This window comes from Rhamphochromis longiceps, linkage group LG1 (genome assembly GCF_057381845.1).
Source record: "Rhamphochromis longiceps isolate RC_006_pf linkage group LG1, R_longiceps_female_GT1.1, whole genome shotgun sequence".
NCBI lineage: Eukaryota > Metazoa > Chordata > Actinopteri > Cichliformes > Cichlidae > Rhamphochromis > Rhamphochromis longiceps.
In genome coordinates, this window is record NC_140557.1 from 7,735,108 (window position 1) to 7,756,381 (window position 21,274).

At 40.4% G+C, this 21,274-nt stretch overlaps 1 protein-coding gene across 5 annotated transcripts in view; it reads right to left on the reverse strand.

Moving 5' to 3' along the window:
- Window positions 1-6,360: 6,360 nt before the first annotated feature.
- Window positions 6,361-21,274, reverse strand: part of akap13a (A-kinase anchoring protein 13a) — a 119,411-nt gene continuing 104,497 nt past the window's right edge. For 3 of the 5 annotated variants that reach the window (XM_085419456.1, XM_085419156.1, XM_085419242.1), the window contains 8 exons: window positions 17,688-17,843; window positions 14,958-15,031; window positions 14,016-14,060; window positions 12,024-12,074; window positions 11,561-11,833; window positions 9,861-10,043; window positions 9,129-9,420; window positions 6,361-6,460 (listed from right to left, as the gene is read on the reverse strand). In XM_085419456.1, coding sequence (XP_085275582.1) covers window positions 6,408-6,460; window positions 9,129-9,420; window positions 9,861-10,043; window positions 11,561-11,833; window positions 12,024-12,074; window positions 14,016-14,060; window positions 14,958-15,031; window positions 17,688-17,843 — 1,127 coding nt within the window. In that variant the 3' untranslated portion in view covers window positions 6,361-6,407. The remainder of the gene's footprint in view (window positions 6,461-9,128; window positions 9,421-9,860; window positions 10,044-11,560; window positions 11,834-12,023; window positions 12,075-14,015; window positions 14,061-14,957; window positions 15,032-17,687; window positions 17,844-21,274) is intronic. The other 2 variants (XM_085419394.1, XM_085419317.1) reach the window with 2 other exon arrangements.

Below are 21,274 nucleotides of genomic sequence, written 5' to 3' on the forward strand. Positions count from 1 at the left end.
TTACAGCACGTTTATTGCCCCGAATGGCTAAAATTGGTTCCTGCAGGTTTGTGGTTTTATATTGTGGTATTTCTCCTTTGACTCATGAAGGAAATATGAGTACGTCTTCCACTCCTGAAGATCTGCTGGTGATGGTCTTATTAGTGTTTCTGAGTTCTGTTTTCTACTGACCAAAGGCCAAGTGAGTGGAACGAGCTGCAGAGAGATTATTTCTCAGTGAAAGTGAAGCCTTTTGCTGTAACACATCAGTCTATTGGAAAGTGGTGATGCTTCGATAAAGTTGGCTGTTCTAGTTCAGCTCAATTCAAAGCCGCTTTCAAACTATCAATTAGACAGATTTAGACAGTTATCATGTGACGGTAATTAGCTCAACAATGCCAAATTTATCTTATCAGCAGCAGATAATTAATAAATCTGAGAATGTACCATGAAGTTTATCGTTAGTCACTCAAGCCTCACAGAGTTATCAGCATGAGCTTCTTCTAAGCTATGATGAAATTTTTAATTTGGAATATTTACATATTCATGCTTTTATTTCCCCTCTTTCCCTCTCTGCCTCCCAGCTTCCACTTTTCACTCGAGGCTGTGTGGTTTTCTGTCACTGCACGTCACAGGCAGACTTGCTGTTTGCTGCTCCAAACAGAGATAGGTGAACTTTTACAGGGGTTTGGACCAAGAAACAGAATTTGCACTGCACCTTATCAGGCTACCAACACGGCTGAGTCTTATCAGCTGGTATTTTGTCTCTGGAGCTTATATGTGGAATGAGCAAAATGGGGAAATATTTAGAAAGATCCCATGGTGATGAACTGGGCATAGCATACAAGATCCTACAGTTAAGGGGGAAAAAAGCCTCCGCAGTCGAGGTTTCCAGAGGCAAAACACCGCCGAGCATGGAGAGATTAAAGCAGCTGGCTCTTTATTTATCAGGAGAAACGAGTGCTGCCGTGTGCCACCACTGCTGTCAATCCATCAAGATCTCTGTCAGCATTTTCCTCTGGTGGTGTTCAAACTGCAGCACGACAACAGGAAACAGGAAATCAAAGCATTAGCACAATTTAGTGATAGCAATTTAATTGCCTCTGGAACAAAAATTGGATTAATGAGAATGATTTTTTTTTTCATTATTGTGATAAAGCTTCCAAAACAAAACAGACACAGTTGCTGCAGTCAGGGCCAGAATACTGATCAGGATAAAGGGGAGAGAAAGAATCCCAGTTAAAAACTGTACTCATTACCAGCCTGGATTATGTACTGGGCAAAGTGGGCAAAAATCAAGGATGGTCAATTGGATTATAGTTTTATTAACCTGACAGTGTGGGTCTACATGGCAGACTACCCTGTTAATACACATGGTGGTATAAGTACATGTGTTAGTTCTAAAGTCTAATAGAGCTTTCTTATTGGTAGGCAGTGTCCAGATGTGAAACGCTCACACTTATTTATTACGAGATGACACAGCCTGAGGGTTGGAAATGTGCGAACAGCCACCTTCCTAATGGCAGCGGATCCAGTGAGTGTGCTCGGTCGTGCAGGTAGGCCAGAGGTCTTTAGCATGAAGCAAGACGGGGGGCTTAGCATAGTCACCTCAGGTTTGAATCCATGTTTTCAGTGTTATGAAGGTGGCTTAAAGATGAAGCTGTGATACCAATAAGTACCCTATCATACCATAAACATGCACGTTTGCAAGCTTCCCAAAATGATTTTCTGTATCCCTTACGTTGATATAATGTTGATGGTTTTTGCTTTTACAACATCGTTTAATGTAGTTTGATTTAGAACAGGGGTGTCAAACTCCAGTACTTGAGGGCCGGTGTCCTGAAACTTTTCCATGTGTCCCTGTGCCAACATACCCGCATAAAATTAGTAGCAAGAGTATAGAACTTGACTGCCTGCTGAAGTGGCAACCCCTAACCCTACTCACGTAAAATGTGTTTGGAAAAATTTTGTTCTAAAAGTGCTTTTATTGCATCGTGTTCATTCACTTATGAGCTGCTGTAACATGAATCAAATTGTCAACTCAGTTCTACAGAGTCTTGCTAATGACTTACTAATTTTATTCAGGTGTGTTGCAACAGAGACTGGAGTTTGAGACAGCAGTGAGTCGAAACCTGAGCACTGTACTTTGAAACAACTTAATTTTTCAAACCTTTCTTCATCACACTTGGTACCCAAACTCAGGTGGGGGTGATGATATCGTCCCCCTGACCTGTCGTCCGGCTCCTTGCCGTAGCATGTGTCGTCAGTCTCTAGCTGTGAGATCAGTTATCAGTTATCAACAACAACAACAACAAGATCCCAGTTGTTGTTGTTGTTGTTTGTGAATGTTGGGTATCGAAAATTCCATTCCATATTCCAATTCCAGTAGGCTTGGTTAGCATGTGTCTAGCCTAGGACCCTTACTGGATACGAACTTGCGACTCCCACTCCGAAGGCGTGTATTACACTTAACAATATAATGTTCTGTTAAATCAAATTAATTTACTTTTGGAAATCCTGCTAAATAATGAAAGTGGTGCATTTTAAATTCTGTGAGTATCGTTCGTTGGTAAAATAATAATTAGAAAAAATGTTGAGGACAAATAAGTCAGCAAATCTAATAAGTTATTGGGGCAGAAACTAATTTGAAAATCTTCCCCCTGAAGGCACAAAAACATACTGTTCTCTCAAGAACTGCAGTGATGTCTTTTTTCTTTTTCTTTTTACAAAAAGATGAGAACTTTCAGAAAGTTGGACTTTTTTTTTTTTAAACTACAAGTCTTCGTTCTGTATGAAGTCAAAAAGGGAGGACCTTGATATCGTCCTCTCAGACGCCCCACCATTCTGCTGTTCAAACCATCTGTTTCCATTGGGCTCGAACTGTAACATCAGCAGTCTTGTAAGTTCACTACAAGTCACGCTATGTGACACGCATAAACTTTTTTGTTTTCTTTTTCTTGCAGCCTCTTGTAGAATCTGCAGAATGAAGGCAAAGATGCACCACTGTTACTTCTCTGCATTCCCCATGGTTCGATCACAACAACAGCTGGAGGACAAATATACAAGCAAGTATCTGCTGCCAAAATTGAACTAGATTTTTCTTCTTTGCTACATCTAGTTTGATTTATTTATTTATTTTTTAAGTACAGAAACCAGGAGAAACAGTATACAAGATGGGTGTAGTCTCTGGGTCTCCTGGTTTCAAAAACACTTGTAATAGTAAAACAGAAAACCAGACCTCCTCACTCTTGTGACCTCTGTAACCAAGTTTCTGATGATTTTGTCCTCAATCAGTAGTTTCAGGTCATAGTGAATAAAAGATGAGATCATCTGTAAACGATGTCCATCGCTAGAGTGAGAAAGGAGTCGTTATTCAGGGTGTACTCTGAATACCACCCTTTTAAACAGTAACTGTAACGGAATACAGTTACTCATATTTTGTCTTTTAAATACGTAATGCGGTACATGTATTCCGTTACTCCCCAACACTGGCTGTACATTACATTCCTATTGGTTGATTAGCAGACATCCTATTTTGTCACAATTCTTTCATGTTGGTTACAGTGTATACAAACTGAAGCTTGACCAAGACAGAACAAAAAAAGAATAGCTGTAAAAAAAAATAACCCACAAATACTCAGGATGTCAATTGTGGTATTTTTTTATTATGAGAGAAATACACCTTTACATTGTTTATCACCTTGTTGGTGAGAATAAAACATAAATAAAACATTCTTACAAAATGCTTCAATAAATCACAAGTCAATTATTTTTTACAAGTAATTTGTATTATACATAAATCATATTTACACATTTGCCCTTTTTTTTCTTCTTTTTTTTTTTTACATTGCTGAGAACGAAACAACTGTGTACCAGTTGAATAGTACAAACATTTCCTTCCTTTCAAAGCAGAGGTATAAAAGCTCTCCTCTCTCCTGAGAAGACGCTGGGTTCTACTCTAGTGCATTTTATCATTAAGATTTAAGGCTACGCAGGGTTCACCTAATGGACACACTCGTCTCTCGGACAGGCTTATCATCATCACTGGTGAGGGAGTTCATTTTCCCGACTTGTGTCTGCTGATTGTCCCTTACAGAGGTCTGTGGTTCTGCCCAGTCGCTTCCTCCAACCTTTTTATTCCCCCCGCATTAAAGCTGCTGCTGACTGGTTACACTGAATAACCAATTACAATCTCTGACAACTTATTTGTTTCTGCAGTCAATTACAAATGCCGTGGGGAAAAATGTCGCAGAGTGTGAGAGCCCACGCTCATCACATTATCTCTGACCTGCTGAGAAAAAAATACATCAATTTCTCACAGCAGGAGTCACAGGGGGAAAAAAACAAAACAAAAAACTAAACAGTTTCATACTTTCTGGTTGTTGCTGTTGTGTGAGGGAGGGAAATTATTTAGTTATAGGTGCAGTGCTCCCTAGTGGTCAAAACACACCTTAAAGCAACACCAAAAGTCTACCCCTCTCCGTTTCTTTGACAGGATTACACCAAAGCCATAAACAAAAGACATGAAGCAACTAATTGGCAGGCCGCATAAGCCTCTTACAAGACACACTATAATAAACCAGCCTGGATGTGAAGTCAAATCCTCAACACAAGACAGCGAGTTAACAAACAAGCACTTAAACGTGAGAAAAAGAGGCAGCAAGGAAGCAGTTCGGCAATGCTGCTCTGCCTTTCATGGGAAGAGGATCCTTTTTAAACGTCTCTTTGTCCTTCCTACCTGTCCCGCAGGTAGTCCTGCCCACAGCGTGAGCTTCGCAGGTCTTAAATATTAAGACGGGTCATCTTTGAAAAACTCCATAAAAGCTCACAGCCCCTTATTTAATCCACTTAAACACTTTAACCGTCTTTGGATCATTTTGCCCTTGATTAAAAAAAAAGAAATCATATTTCCTCGTATCTCACACCGATTAAAAATAAACGTGTTAACATTTTTAGGACAAAGTGCTCAAAAACACTGATGAGTGCTGACTAATCTGAAATGATCAGAGACTCACGAGCTACCTGCTGAGTCGGTTTAGTCACGAAACAACAACAGAACATATTTGTAGCTAATGTCCACTCTCATTCCCTCTAAGCGGTTGCTTTGTCCGTAAATTAACGGCCTCCGTTCCTACGACCAGCAGCTGTGTGCATCTGCAGAATCTATTATGGGAACTGAAAGGAGGCGAAAGAGAGAGTTGATCTCTTTAACACACAGAAACCATTAGTATGCTACCTGAAGAGTTACATGCAATTAAAAAAACGAAGGAAAGCCCTGCTTGTCGGCGTTCAGATGAAAGATGAGGGCTGCATAAAAGCCCATTGACAGGCAGATGAAACGACAATCGAGCCAATATCCATCCAAGACTCTAAAACACACTAAAGGATATGAATTGAGCCATTAGACAGAGAGAGATAACTCTCAATCCTTTCATTACTGAGCGTCTAAGAAAATACACATCTGAAGAGCTTCACTCCAAATTGGAGATAGCCATAATTCAAATAAATTAAAACCTCATTAAGGAACATGATTGATGGCATGAAGTCATCATTAAGGATTACACAAGTTAGCCAATTCCCTTTTGCTTGCAAACTGGGGACAGACTCGGCGGATCTAATCGCATCTGCTTTTTGAACACTCGACGCGAACGCCGGGCTATGATTCACTGCGACTGAAGCACTGAAACGGCTTTGGACTCTCTCTGATTAAGAAATGTTGCTAGGACCCGTAAGTTCCCCCCCCCCCGTGGGTTCAGTCATCAATTAGCTGTCAATGAATATGATTAGGTGTGAGGAGTTTCCAGTGCCACACATTCACAGTGGCATTTGGATTTGTCTGTGTCTTTGAACGTGTGGTTAAAGTCGCATGGAAAAGGCCCTGCTTCTGTAAATTAACATCACAGCCTGCTGGTGCGGGGCTCTAGGAAAAAAGGCAGCCGTAACACACGAGCCCCTGACAGACTTGGAAGAGCCTGAAAGGCAATTCGCTGTGAAACGCTTTCAGCGTGATACTGAGCTGTCACAGATGTCTGATTTTTCAAAATGAAGAAATTCGAACCATTTATTTGGAAAAGGAAAAGATGAATTTTGGACATAGAATAACGAAAAAGTGCAGAGCCAGTCCATCCTTCCCACTTTAGCTACTGAACTGAATCCTAAACGCACACCACAGCAGAGCCTAATATATCCTAATTCCCAACAAACTAAAAGCTGTGGTATTTGATTTTAAAATGTATCTTCTTCCATGTAATGTTAAACAGCTCTATGTTATGACATGGAAAATTAACTAAAAGCCTTTTCAAGGTGATTCAAAAAGCCTGTGTGCGCAGGTGAATGTGTTACTACTTGGCAGCACATTCCACCGTCAGAGTGGTTTGATGGGTTCATGGTAATGATGATGATGAGGAGGAGGAGGAGAGCCACTTGTCTCAGCAGAAAAAAATCTCTCCATCCAGAGGCGGCTCTGGAAGGGGCTGGGAGTCTGTGAAGAGGAGAACAGGAGTCAGCATCACCCCGAAAACACAGGATTTTGATTTCTGATCAGTTGCCGGTGACGTTTCACCTTATACACATCAGGATTTTGCAACCCACAAATATTCTCTAAATGCCAAAACGAGAACTAAATGCTTCCAAAATGCAACTCATGGCTGAAATTTAGTAACAGCAACATATTTGCAGAAACTCCCAGCTTGTTTTTCTTCAAGGACAATAGGCTTGTCCTCCATTTTCCATTGCTGGAGGCCAAAAGAGAAACCACAGTCTACGAGAGAATCTGAGTTATAAGGCTTTTGTAACATAGTGTCACCAAATTTTGCACAGAAATTGAAATATGAGTTCCAAATAATTCAGAGTTGCCCGTATCACTGCTGCAAGAACACTTGTCTGAATAGTGTCCACACTGCATGAACCCGGGAGGTCAGAGTTCCTGCAACACAGGGTGTGCCTGTGTGCCTCAGGGTGAGTACTGTCCAGCACCAGCAGCCTTTACATTTACAGTGATTAGCCCAGAAGCAGCAACTGGCAAATTTGTGTTGGAACTGAACACAGAGAAAAAGACCAAGAATAAAGTCCAGGCTTTATTAAGCCTTTATGCCTCTAAGCTGTTATGGAAGTAACACAAGTGAAAATGTTCAAAATTCTATAGCATTTCCTCTAATCTTTCTGAGCCATCCAGGAAATTATAGTGGGGAAAATGCAAGAGAAAATGGTGACGCTGAAATGGAATTACACCCAAAGAAGATCTGAAATGGTTTAGTGGACACCCTTTTTGTCACTGATGTTTATTTGCTGCTAATTTAAACATAAACAATTCATTACTCAAGGGTGGTGGTTGTCATCAATGACACCGTAGCTTCTGTTTAAGCTCTTAGTAACACGTACTGAAAACTGTTACTGGTGGAGTTGTATAATGAAGCTGGCCAGTATGGGTTAACTGCATAGTCTAAATTCAACACTATAGTATCTCTTTTTGAACTCTGCTGCCATTAAGAGACCCACAACACACAGCAAACACACTGCTGCAGTCACAGCTGGGTAGGATATTAGCATTCCCCTTTGGGCACTTTAATGCAAACACAAAATAAACTCCTAAAGATATTTTGTTACCAACAGGGAGTCCCAACTGTGTGGCCTTATGCTGGCTCACTGCTCATTTCAGAACCATCAGTTCACATCTACATGTAGTTCATGTGTTTTATAACAAGTGTAGTTCTTCTGTGTCAGACATAAGCTCACTTCTAACAGTGTTCAAGATCCCCCTAAAAATGTAGGACAGTTGAATAATTTACTTTTGTGACTAATTTAATATTGTAACAAATTTAAGCTCCATGTGAGACCTCGTGACAGCCTGAGCAGATCTGAGCATGTGACCAAAATTACACGTCTGCTTCTCACTGAGCTCACAGTTTTTTCAAGTCTGCTTTAAAACAAGATTGGCTTCAGATCATTCTGATCAATTTCATTGTGACAGAACATATCAGGCCAACAGCTGACACAGAAAGTGGTTTAATATGGTGCAATATAGTGTTTACATGCAGGGATGCACAATGTATTTCTAATCACTGATCAGCTCTCTAAAGGTGGATTTTCTTTTTAAGTGTTATTTATTCATTAAGCATTTGCATTTTAAAAAATTCAGAAAGAAGCTGTTCAGATCAGAAGCAGACATTTCTACAAAGAGCAGAAGCATACGTCACCGCATATGTACATCAACATTGTGGACTTGTGCAGGAAAAATGCTCAAATTTTCTTTAATTGGATTAGGAAACGGAATATTTCTCCACTCTGAATCCAATGCAAATGTAACTAATTCTGGACCCGTTTCTTTCTGGCTGAGGTATTTATATGGAGCCTTTTTATTCTGTTTGTAGTTCTAATGCAGTTAGACTAGAAACACCATCATGCATGTAAACTGGGCAGTAGGAAAACAGGAAACTCCCTGTTCATGTTCTTCCAATAGGGGAAAACAAAAGATAAAATCTAGTCTTCGTGTTTGTAATGTATATTCCAACGTTAGCCAGGTGCATATATCAACTCAAGCGGCTCTCTCCTAAAATATCTTCTTTTTAGTTTACATTTTCATTCTGTTTCCTGAGGCAGTGTCATCAAACTGAGCTGTCGTGGTGGGATAGTAACACAAAGATTGAATTTTGCACCAAAAAAAAAGGTAAAACTTTGAAACATTCTCCTTTCATACGTCTAACTCTGACTTGGCTTCAGATTAGATACTTAAGAGCATACATTTAAACAGAATAAACAGTTTGGATTTTGTCTCCAATCATTTCCGTGGTGGTTTCTCTGAAGTGCTGCAGTTTAGCAGAAAACAATTCTAACTTTATAAGGTCAAAAAAATTATTATTTTTTCTACATTAGTCATAAAGAACACTAACTTTTTTGGCTGGTTGTGACAGATGATGCACTGTGGCAGGAAACAAAAAACTACCTTGAAACTTTGCACTAAGCTGTAGACCTGACATATCCTTCCTTCTTCTTCCATTATCCATCCATCCACATGTCTACCAATAATGTCTCCTTTTCAATAATAACTAAACACAGTACATCCTTGACAAAAAGCACTCCACTCCAACCTGCTGACTCACTGTGAAACACTGAACAATTCGACTCGATCCAGCCAGTTTATCATCTTATACCTGCTGACTGTGCGCTCCCCCCTTTGGCCTTTTTCTTCTTCTTCTCCTTCCCATCTTTGCCCTTGTTCTTGGCTAGCTGCAGGAGGCTCTTTGAGATCTGGTTGTTGCCTTCGCTGCCCTTGAGGTTCGTGGAGGATGAGGTAAAGGGATTGAGGCCTTTCCCTTTGGGCTTGGACCGCTGGGGCTGCAGCCTCGGCAGAGAGGAGGAAGAGGAGGAGGAGAACTCCAGCGGGTCCAGCTCCAGAGACTGGGAGCTGCCAGCGAACTCATCAGACGTTGTAGAGGGAGTCCTCTGGAAAGGAAGGAACAAGAGGCGCTTAGGAAGATGAACAGCTGCGGTCTACATCTGTATGTGAATATGCATGAAAGGCTTTTTGCTAAATGATGAGCACGACTGTTTCTAGAAGAGCTCAGTTTTGGAAAATGATCATATTTAGATTTTTTGGAGAAACATAACAGTGCTGTTTGGTTTGCGTTGCAGCGACGCTCGCCAGTTAAAATGTGGCCAAGAGCTTTTTTAAATCCACTTTTAAGAGGACCCAAGTTCAAGCCTCTGCTGTAAGCATCCATAAACATCAACCAGGCTGGAGTGTCATTGAGTGCAAAAAATGAATCCCTCCAGGCTCACACCGTGTTCCCCTGCAGCTGAGGGGCGACAGAAGAGGCGGTTTCCCTGCAGGGATCAGCAGATCGTGTTATCATTATTATGATTTTCAGAGTGTCCCTGCTCACCTCAGCTAGACGCAGGTCCTCCATCTTGTTGAGGTGCCGCTGCATAGCCTCCCTGTCCCTCTCCAGCTTCCTCTGGGCATCTCTCAGTCTCTCCAGGTCCTTCTGGTACTCCTCCTTCTTGTTCTGCAGCTCCTGCTTCTCCTCCTCCAGGTCCTTCTGCCGCTTCAGGATTTCCTCCTCCTGCAGCAGTTGATACAAGTGTAGATTGATTTATTGAACTGACAGACACGTGAGGCGTCACATCGTATGTTTTCAGCTCCTTTCCTTTAGTGGAAACCTGCAATAACTGAGCCTGAATGAATAAAAGCTAATGACTGCCTGATTTAATATTGTGATCACATTCAGTGTCTCAACCTCTCCTTAATGCACGTTTCCCCATCAGGAAAAAATAAGCTGGAAAAAAAAAAACTGAAGTCTAGACTTTACCAATGCTGACTGAATAATTTCTTGTCTCCTCATATATTAAATCAACTTCATAACTCCACAGGTGCTGCTGCCTGCTGTGCATTATGAAGCTGATCACAACTGCATTTAACTTGTTGATTTTAAACGACATTAAGTTGATTGTGGGCTAAGTATTCAAACTTTGGGGACACACTGCAGGGAATCACACGCGCTAGTGATAATGAGTGTGAAATTCATTTAAACAAACAATGACCCACTCGACAGATGCAAGGATATACTGCTCATATCATCCAAGGTGCAGTCACTACCAGTAAACAAACCATAGACTGCTGCTCTTGTTGCTGTTTACACCTGCAGCATATGATCAGCGTACCACCCTGAACTTTAATCCCTAACCCCATCAAAATAAAATTTCTCCAAAGTCAAAGCAATCAGAAAATACTAACATTGTTATTGCAAGTATCACGATTCAGGTGTGTTTTTTCAAAATGTACGATTAGACGTAACCCTGTGGTGGGTTAGAACTCGAGGGTTAATCCAGAAGTTGTGGCTTTTTAAAAGAACGTTAATCATCTCCATGTCTGCTCGAATAGTTCGGGTTTCTTGTACTGTTGTAATGCTCAAACTCTTAAACATTAGTTTCTTTGCAGATCTGGATAACTAAGTGATCACTATTTTGTAATCATTCTGCCATTTGGCAGTAATTTAATATGGAAAACAATGAGAATAAATTGCACAATTGAGCACTCATGTGTCTCATTCACCCACTTTTTTCTACATCTTAAGTTAACATTCAGACAGATGATGAACGTGTCAAATATCCTTGCCCAAGGATGCTTTGGCACACAGACTGGAGCAGCCAGAAATCAAACCACCAACCTACTAGATGGTTTACTTTACCTCCTGAGCCACAGCTGCCCTAATTCACAAACAGAGAGAATGTTTACTACATGTTGTTCAGCCTTTAGTTAGTGCGACGTTTCAGCCAGCCGTGGAGGTGAATCTACTACCACGCCTTTGCAGCCTTGTCAGATGAAATTTGACCCTGCAACTTTTCTTTCAGCGTTTCAAGCTTGTCAGTGAAAGCTATATTTGAAGGCAGTGTACCATCTCTTTAAAGCACCACAGAAGACTTTAATGCCCTGCACAAGTACGCATTGTAATTTATCAGATAAAACACTGCATGAGGTGAAACACTGCAGCATGAAACCATCCTGGGGGGTTACTGTCAGAATTATAGCTGCCCTGAAACTATTAATAATAAACAGGGCTAGTGGAAGATGATGCATAGTTACCTGTGCGTGCACCTGTGCCTCCCTCTCAGCGAGCTGCTTTTCCCTGAGCTCCCACTCCTTCTCTCTTCTCCTCTTCTCCTCAGCATGAGCTGCCTGTTGTCTCTGCAGGGATGCCAACTCCTGCCGCTGCTTCTCCAGGCTGCGCTGCTTCTCCTGTTCGATCAGCGAGCTGGGCCGGGAGGACGGTCGTGATAACGATGTGCAAGAGGACGAGCGCTCACTCAGGGCCTGCCGCTGGTCCTCTATGAAACTGTCCTGCTGGACTACCACTGCCTGTGTTAGACAGAGCCACAGAGATTAGGTTAGACATACCCATCCTGTGGATTGTGGGGTATTCTGCACTGGCTCTGTGTGGATGGAGGTCTTTTTTCTGTTCTTTTCATTGGAAAGCTTCACAGACTTGCATCATGTCAGTTCTGATCTGGAGCGCTGGATGTATTGTCCTGCTTAGAAACCATCATACCTGCAGAGTGCTTAGCAGAAGATGCAGGTTGGAGACACTGTGGAGGACCTGCTGTTGAAAAAGAGAGAGCAGTGAGTATAACCTCAAACCTCCGGCTGTGTTCTTGTTATCCAGGAGAAAAATCCACTTCGGCTGCAAGGACAAAGCTCTTTGATGTTGCCTTACTTACTGCTCCACTTGACATGTTAAAACTCACCATTATTGGTAGCGGTGTTTTATACAATATCAATTTATAACAATATGCTGATTTAACTTTACAGAGATCTGACCTTTCCTGCGCTCAGATATTAGCACAGTAACCTTGTATTTGTCATCCGTGTTTACAAGGACTCAAAACTGATCCAAACCACGTTACTGCGAACTAAACAAAACAGCTTTCATAAAGTGACACGTCTGGAGGAAATGTTGTGGTGTCACACAGAATATTTTAATATAATAATAAAAAACTGATTTTACTAAACTTAAAGTTGTTTATAGCTCCACAAACCAAGTATTGCTTTAAAAATCACACTTTGCAGCCACGATAATAAAACCACTGACAGATGAAGTTACAAACGTTGATCTTCTTTGAATCGTTAAGTCTTGCATTATTGTAAATGCTACTTTAATTCACTGACCTACACATCATGACTGACTAAGCACACACATATTATCAAAAGCACACAAACTACCAGGAAAATGTTCCCTGCTTCACTGCAAAAAAATGTTCAGGAATAGCTCAACGAATATGACAAGGAGCCAAAGGCATCAATACACCAGAATAGGACCCATATCTGCAGACAGAGGCATGTACAAAGGGAGGCCATGGAAAGCCTCCTTAACTCGTTTCCCCCTTGGACTTATTCTAACCCTTGTTTTTCTTTGCTAAAGACTGGCTATTCTGACTAAGGAGTAATTTTACTTTTTAAATAAAATACTTTTTGGAAGAAAAATTGAAGAAATAAAATAATTAGAACTACTTTGGGCATATTTTTATGGTTAATGTTTTATTATACTTAAATAAGTTTATGACTTATTCAAATAAAAGGTTCTAAATACCCATTTTGCCATTTTGCAAAACAGCTCAGGGCTGGATATCAGCTTAAAAATTATTCACAGTGATTTTTGCACAGATTTCCGACAATGTATCTCTTCCTGATCAAATGTTCTGATTTCCTGTTGTTCCTACAGCTGAAAATGCTCCCAAAGCTGCAAAAGTCATGTAGCCTAAGCTCTGCACCATTTATGGTTTTATATCGCGTGCAGCGTTAGCAACATGAAACGCAAACAACTTCACCGACCCACTAACATGGTTTTAGACTTTTAGTCTTGTATTAACTGCTTATTGCTCTTTGATGCTGCAAAAATATCATATTTATTAGTTAAGCCTTATTTCTTCCTGTTATTTTACAGCGCTACGCTGCATGAGCTGCTTCTGATTATTGTGCATTTTAATAACAATTTTCACTTAAAACTCTTCCTACTTTTATTAAATGACAGCTTACTTTGCTTGGCACATGCTCACTTTCACTTTGAGCTATTTTGTTATTTATTACTTAGCAGAGCTTTTTACAGAAACAGCAGTAAATCCCTAAATGTGGGCAGCAGGGTCGTTTAGATTAAGTAAAAACAATTTCAAATTTGAATTTCTAAAAAAAATTTATATGTTGTTATTGATGGAGTATAAAAGTGTTTGATAGGTGGCAAAAGGAAAGCTGTTAGCGGCAAATCAACCTCAACAAGTGAATAATAATAATTAAACGAGTCGATCAAAACCAAAAGGAGGAAACAGTCCATCACAGTTCTGAGTCATGATCAGTGCTGTGGTTAAAGGTTTGTGGAAGACTTTCAGATTTCAAACTGGGCCGACGCATTCTGGCTGAACTTGAGCTTTACTGCTGTTTGAGACAACACGCTGATTAATGCCGGTAACAATGCCGTTGACACAGGGTTTTGGCAGTTTCTATGTAAACAGCGACTTGAACTGAATTAGACACAGGAAGTCAGTGTTACCTCACTGTTCCTCTTCAGCAGCTGCAGCAGGTTGGCGTTTCCTCCCTGCACACAAACATTAAGACACACTGAGCAAGCTAAAACACAATAATATACTCGCATGCAAACATCTGCTCTTGTGTACAGTGCTCTTGTGGGCCTGTATACTGTATATATCACGGAGCGAATGTGATTAAAGTTGCACATGTGGGTGTGCTGTGAAGTCTAATTGTATCTGGCTATGATTATGTATGACGGATTTAGTGTCGTGCCGCTTTATTTTAAATGGGGACGAGACGAACGGTTCTAAAAAGGTATTTTCAGTTTACAAAAGAACGGCACAGACCAACGTGAATACAATAGAAGATGGAAGGCTGGAATTAACTCTGCATTGTATTTTTTAATGATGACTCGGACTTCTGAACACCGTCCTTTTACTGCTGAACTCTCTTTGAACTTTGGCACCATGCCTGGGGTGAAATGTTAAGAAAAATTAAATGCTTCTCTTCTGTTTTCAGAGAGCAGCATTTACAAGGAATGGCCTGGTGAATAGCTGGCTCCTTTTTCTTTATTAAACAGCACATTACGTTTACTGTAGCCTGTCTCTGCTAAAAGATTCAAGACACAATAATGTGCAGTCCAGCTGCTGGTATATGCAGTATAAATGACTACAAAGGCTGGCATCCAGTGCAGAGCTACAATAGCAGCACCTAAAGGCACTCCATTCATTTCCATCATCTATTGAATCCTACACAACTGATGGTCGCCATTAGCAACGGGACCTGGGAGGAAGAGTCAAGAGGCTAATTCATTGGAGGGAGAGAAGCAGTTAAATTCATCTTAATGGTATTGTTAGTGTTGGAGGACAAATGCACCCCCACACATGCCCTCAGGTTCTCTGTGACGTGTAGGGGCACATTGGCTTCAGAGTCAAGGAGAATAACTGGCTGCTGGGATGCAGACCTTCTTTAAAACGCTGTCGGACTCAGTCCTGCGCAGGTCTCCCGCCATATCCTCACTCTCATCTCTGTCTCCACCTGATATAAAGAGAAACCACAGGAAAAAAAAGATGTGATCAAGAAGAGTGCTGCAAGACAAAAGGAGAACTCTAAGAGCTAGAATATGAAAAAAGACAAATGTGACTGGAATTCAACCAAAACAACAGGCTATGTCCTCAAAACAAACAAACAAACCAAACAAACCCAACAACAGTAAGCTGCTCTGCTCAGTCAAAGTCAAATGCTGGGGGAAAAACCAAACCAAAAACAGCTAGGGTGAACAGGAAAGGAAAGCACTGCAGATCACAAGTTCACCACAAAGAAAGAAAACACACAGAAAAAGATCCGAAACACTGCAGTGGTCAGATGTCATGTCAATGAACAGTTTAAGTTCTTTGAAGTATCAGTGAGAGCACAGATTTATATGAAGCATGCCAGGTAATCCACATATTTTTGACATTGCCTCCTGGTGACAGCAGCTACAGACTACCAGCACCAAATCATGCCAGGACCTTTAGCTTCTCCACAGCTGTGGCACATCTGCAGGCTGCTTTGCAACCCCCACCACCTCCCCAGATCCTCTTTTAATGCTAAAACTTCATCGGTGACAATGTCTGTCATTAATGGCTGTTCTGTTATGGCAGCTCATGTTGCCTTTCCTTCCACATATGTGCACACGGAAGAGCGGGAACGTCCCAGAACAGAGCCAAACCGCCAAATCTAAACTACTGCAGATGGAAATAACAACCTCTTGATTACAATGGCCCAGCCTGAATTATGGTTACTTATCAGAATGTGGGTGATTAAATGCAAACTCTTTCTTCTTGGTGAAAAGTTTTGGTGGCGAATATGAGCACAAATATGTAACTGAAAAGCAAAATTCGTGTTTTATGAAGCAGGATGGAGACTTAGTGAGTAACTACAGGTTGGAAAAATCAACCTCTTCAGATCCATTTTTACCAATTTTGTAGTTTTGCTGGGTTGTTTTTCCCACATTTGTCATTTAACACCACCAGGGCTGCAGCTGAAAAACAATGGCATCTAAATGACACATGGATTTCATTAAATAAATACACTGCAATTATAGTCAAATCTCCACATCTTAATGACAGAGCTGTGATGCTGAAAGTCTATTAACTTATGCAGTCTGCATTTTGACCAATTTTCCTTCCGGCTTCTAATCAGGCCCCAGAAGAGGAACAAAATTAGCTAAATGAACACCGCAGCTTTAGCTTTTATCAAAGGAAAAAAGCAGTGTGTAGATTTGTAACTTAAACAGAGTTGGTAGACGTGGTGTACAAATTAAGAATTTGTTTGGTGTTCATACTGAAATAATGTGAGGTGATGTAATGATTAATATTAATATCAACCGAGACCTCAAGCTGATCAACCCCGCCCTGCAAGGAAACACTTTTTCTCTGCACCCTGTCGTTTCCGACAAGGTTAATAAAAGTCCTTCGTTTACCATTAGAGAGAGATCCTGTGCAATTTTGTGTGATAGTGAAATTCTATGATTTTAAAAAACAGAAATGACACTTAAAATTGGGGGACTCGTAGATATAATTCATGCTTTTGACACAGAGTCGACTTCCTTGGCGGCCATCATTTCTTTGGATGTATGGAAAATGAGAAATTCTCACTACATTTCAGTGAAAAGCAAAGTCTGACAGATCAGTGCAGCAGAGCAGGCCATTCAGATATGCAACCTCTCAAACAGTCTGCAGGAGAGCTTTTGTAAACCCCCCCTCCCCCACCACCAAAAAAAATCCAAAGTATTACAGGTTTTATATTGTCAACAAGTGACTCCTGTGAAGGTTACAGCCGGGTTTGCTATGTCAATAAAATAAGTGGCTCTCACATGCAGAAACTCGGGAAGGAATCAAAAGATTTTCTGCTGACCTACATTCATGTTGTGTTTATGTTGAATCTGACATCTCATCTGATTTATTATTTATTATGAATTATGTTCTGCCTTTTTCTTTTACATTCTTTTAGTTTCACTGCTATTCTTTTATTTACATTTTCTTCCTTCTCCACCTACAGAGACTTGTGTAAAGTCTACATTTACTTTAAAATATAATTAACAGTCAACACATTTATCTATCTGTTATATTCCCTTACATTAGTCTCTATATTTCATTATGTTTGCTTATTTAAATAAATCAAGGCTGCAATAGTGTTTAAGAGACATCCCCCTCAGACAAAAATATCATTGTTTAGCTGTAGTTTTCCAGGTATGCTAGCGATGTAGAGATCTGGACCTCTTAGAGCTCTTGTGGTTCAATGGATTCGACACTATCAGCTTGCAAGCCACCAGTTCAGAGATATCGCCCCAGGCCACCTTTCCCTCAGGAAGCTCCAGCTCTGCTGTCCAAGCCTCCGTCTGAAATGTTTTATCTAACTGCTCTGAACAGGGGAATTGTGGGGAGAGGTGGGTATGACCACCAAAACCCCGTTTCAAGATGAAAAATGAAATATTCCACTTTTAAAAACTGTGCTTTGGCTTTCAGCAGTGTTGTTACACATTTGCAGTCCAGTCACCAAGTCGGTGCAGTTATCTTGACAAGCAGGTGGGGGTTCAGCATGTTTCCCTGCACTGGATTGCACAATGTTTAAAAAAAAAGAAGAAGAAGAAGAAGAAAATAAAACGTAAAGGAAAAAAGACACCAACAAATGTTCAGAGCAGCACACTTACTCTTACTGCTGTGCATCTGGTGACTGTCGAAGCCTCCGAAGGTCTCAGCCCTGCGGGGCAAACACACCGGCCCCGCACCACCACCACCTCCTCCCTCCTGGACGCTGGCCATGGCCCCGCCCAGGCTGCCATTCACCAGTGTCTGTAACGTCTCCACTGTCACGGACACACACAGAAGGAAACATCAGCGTGCAGGTCAGTAAGTGAATTATCCAGCTAACTGTGTTACAGTTCAGCTCTGCAGCCATATATCCTGGCAGGCTGCTACCGGCTCCTGTTGCTAAGCAACTATTGACAACCTATTAGCGCCACAGAGCCTCTTCACTAAAAGTTTAAACATCTTCGCAATTTGAAATGTATAGAAACTCTGAAAAGATGTGTGCATACAGTGTACTGATGCAACACTGTGACCTTTCCTGTCTGGCAGATTCTCAGTAAAACACAATAACCTGAGGAGGAGAAATCACATTACTGCTGCCAATTCACATATCAAATAAGGACAATTACTGCTCCAGGCTTTACAAGGACGAGGTGAAAAAGACATTGTGCTGTAGAGTAGGTAAACTTTTACTGCTAGTTTGAAAAGTTATAATCATTACAGGAGTTTTCCTTCATTCATCCAACCGCCATTAGAGCTGCAGCCTGTTTTTCTTTGAACTGTCACAAACTTACCAAACCTGTAAACTTTAAAACAAATCCTTTGTATTTTTAACCAGCTCCAGATTTTTGTGGAACACTCTTTGCCTGCAGCGGGACTAAATAATAATAAGGAGCTGTTTCCTTACGCAAGTCACACTCTGACCACCGAAGCTCCTCGGCTCCTTCACAGACAAGAACACACACCAACAACAGGTTCAGCTTTTCTCTTCATTTTGTCATATTCAAGTCATATTCAACTACATTTTAAGAACGGTAAGGATTTCCCAGCATACATAATCAAAATTAATGTTTCACTTCATTATTACTCAAAGCTTGATGTCACTGTGCTACAAGAGGACATCAATGGGCCGTAAAAAGTCCAAAATTGTCTTAAATCCACATTTACTGGTAAAAATCCTTAAAACAGATCAAACTCTCTTAAATTATTTTGGCTTCCAATTCTTAGAACACAATGACACTATTCATGTAACCTCTCTACAGTTCAGACAATGCAGTTGCACTGCTGTTAAGGCCACGGTGCCTTAATTTAGGCTCCACAGCCTGCTGAGTTTGCAGTTCACTGTTAGGAATGCTGAAGATGATGAAGGAGAGGGCCTTCCAACCAGCACGCTCATTAGTCTACGGAAATGGAAAGATAGGAAGCGGATAATCCTAGAAATTTTATTTGTGTTGCGGTCTTACCTGATTTCAACTAATAGATATCAGACATCAGATGGATATGTCCATGAGAATTTTGGTCATTAATTATATCTAAAATGTTATTTAAAAGTTCTTTAAATAAACACTGTGATTGATTATTGGTTATGCAATCATTTGCTTCCATTTTTGACTGTAGGAAGGAGCTAAAACTCTCCTGATCTTGATCTTTTTTGCATTTACAGCTTTCACGCTAATGCTTATTAGAATAACAAACTCCAACCCACTGATCTCTCAAAGGGTACACATGGAAAAAAAAACGTTATTAAACTTTCTCCAATTTATTCTTTTCAATTATTTAAAATCAGAATCAGAATACTTTATTGATCCCTGGGGGAAATTAAAAAGCAAACTGTCTAATATTCAAACGGCAATTCCCCATTAAAGTAATGCAAATACAGTTTCAAGCACTTAATCCAAAATCCAAGCACTTTTCAAACCTTGAAAACATCATCTTAAAATTCACGAGTTTGCAGCACCTGCAAAATCCCTGCATGTTGTTGTTAGACTGCATCATGTAAAATCCAAAGTAAACCCATACACTTGAAATAAAGCAGTGCAAATGATAAGTAAAGTGAAAGCTATACATACATATATTTCAATACCTTTAACACAGGATACAGTAATTGCTCTGAGCTCACCTCTCCGCTTTCTTCTAACACATTTGATGAACAACACTGCCAAAGCACCAACAAGCGCTGGAGTAAAATCTCAAAACGCATCCCGACTCCTTTAATGTTTGCTATACACTTGAATCTCTCTCTCGGGCTATGAAGGGATCCAACTACTGAGCTCATTACATACTCAATTACATCATTTCCTTAGGGATTAATAACACGGTAGGCTCTCATCAGAAGAATTAAAATGAATAAACAAGTTTTCTTTACATACAAATTGTTTATAAACTCCTTACATACAAAAAGTACTGAAATTCACATTTTTTTACAGTGAATTTTTCCATGTGGTTGCCTAAGTGTATCCTTTTCACCTGCAGCCTCAAAAATGTGTGGTGGAAAGAATTTATCAGAACTTTTTTATGAAAAGTGAGGGCAGAACTGTCCATATGTAATAATCGATGAAAAACAATAAGGTGCTTTTTTAGCAGATGGCTTTATGCCTCATGTCATGACACAAGTTTTGCTTAATAATTGATATTAGCTATACATATGAATGAGTCAGTGCTTTCTCTTCAATGAGATATTATAATACCCTGTTTTATTCTCAAGGTGTCATTTACAAATGCAGTGTTAGGACCGCTTTGGTGTTAAGAACTCAAACCTCACTAAAAGGAGAATAGACCAAAAACTAAGAGGGAAAAAATGGTCCGCCTGCCTCCCTATCCTCACCTATGGTCATGGTCTTTGGATAGTGACCGAAAGACTGTGGATACAAACAGCGATAATGAGCTTTCTTCGAAGGCAGAGTGGCTTGTCCCTTAGAGACGGGTTGATGAGATCAGTCATTTGCGAGGGGCTCAGAGAAAAGCTGCTACATTTCCACATCGAAAGGAGCCAGTTGAGGTGATTTGGGGATCTGACAAGCACGTCTGCCCGATGTCTAGGACAGACGCCCACCACAGTGGATGCTAATAGCTCAGTCACACCAGAGTTAAAAATAGGAAGAAACCCTCCTTCCAACTAGGAAAAAAAAAAAATCAGTGGTTGCCCATTGATTCAATTGAATGTTTTTGCTGTCAGAGATTCATTGCAAGTAGTTGCAGTGTACAACATCCTCAGTCACCATGCGATCAGTTTTGATCACAGGTAAGATAAGATAAGATAAGATAAGATAAGATAAGATAAGATAAGATAAGATAGAACTTTATTAATCCCTCAGGTTGCCTGGTGGGAAGCAACTTGTCTCCACACAATTACAATTTGACTCAGACCGACTGCAACCACTGTGACAGGTTTGAAGGTTTGCAAGTAATTGCAATCTGATTTATATCTGATGTTTATTTTCTAACTTGTGGTATCATTTAAAGTAAAACAGAGAATGAAGGGCTGGGCATGATTAGGCCATAGGTATCCTGATTGAGGAGCCGAAAACGCTTCGTTTAAGGCTTAAAAACACAACTTCAGGATATCGCACTTACCCACTCAATCTTTTACATACCTTTCTTATAATCTTTTAAGTTTGCCTAGATGATAAAATTTAAAAACGTAAACAGGATAACATGTGTAAGATGTACTTTATGTTCATAAAGCAGCAATGACACATGCCACATACTA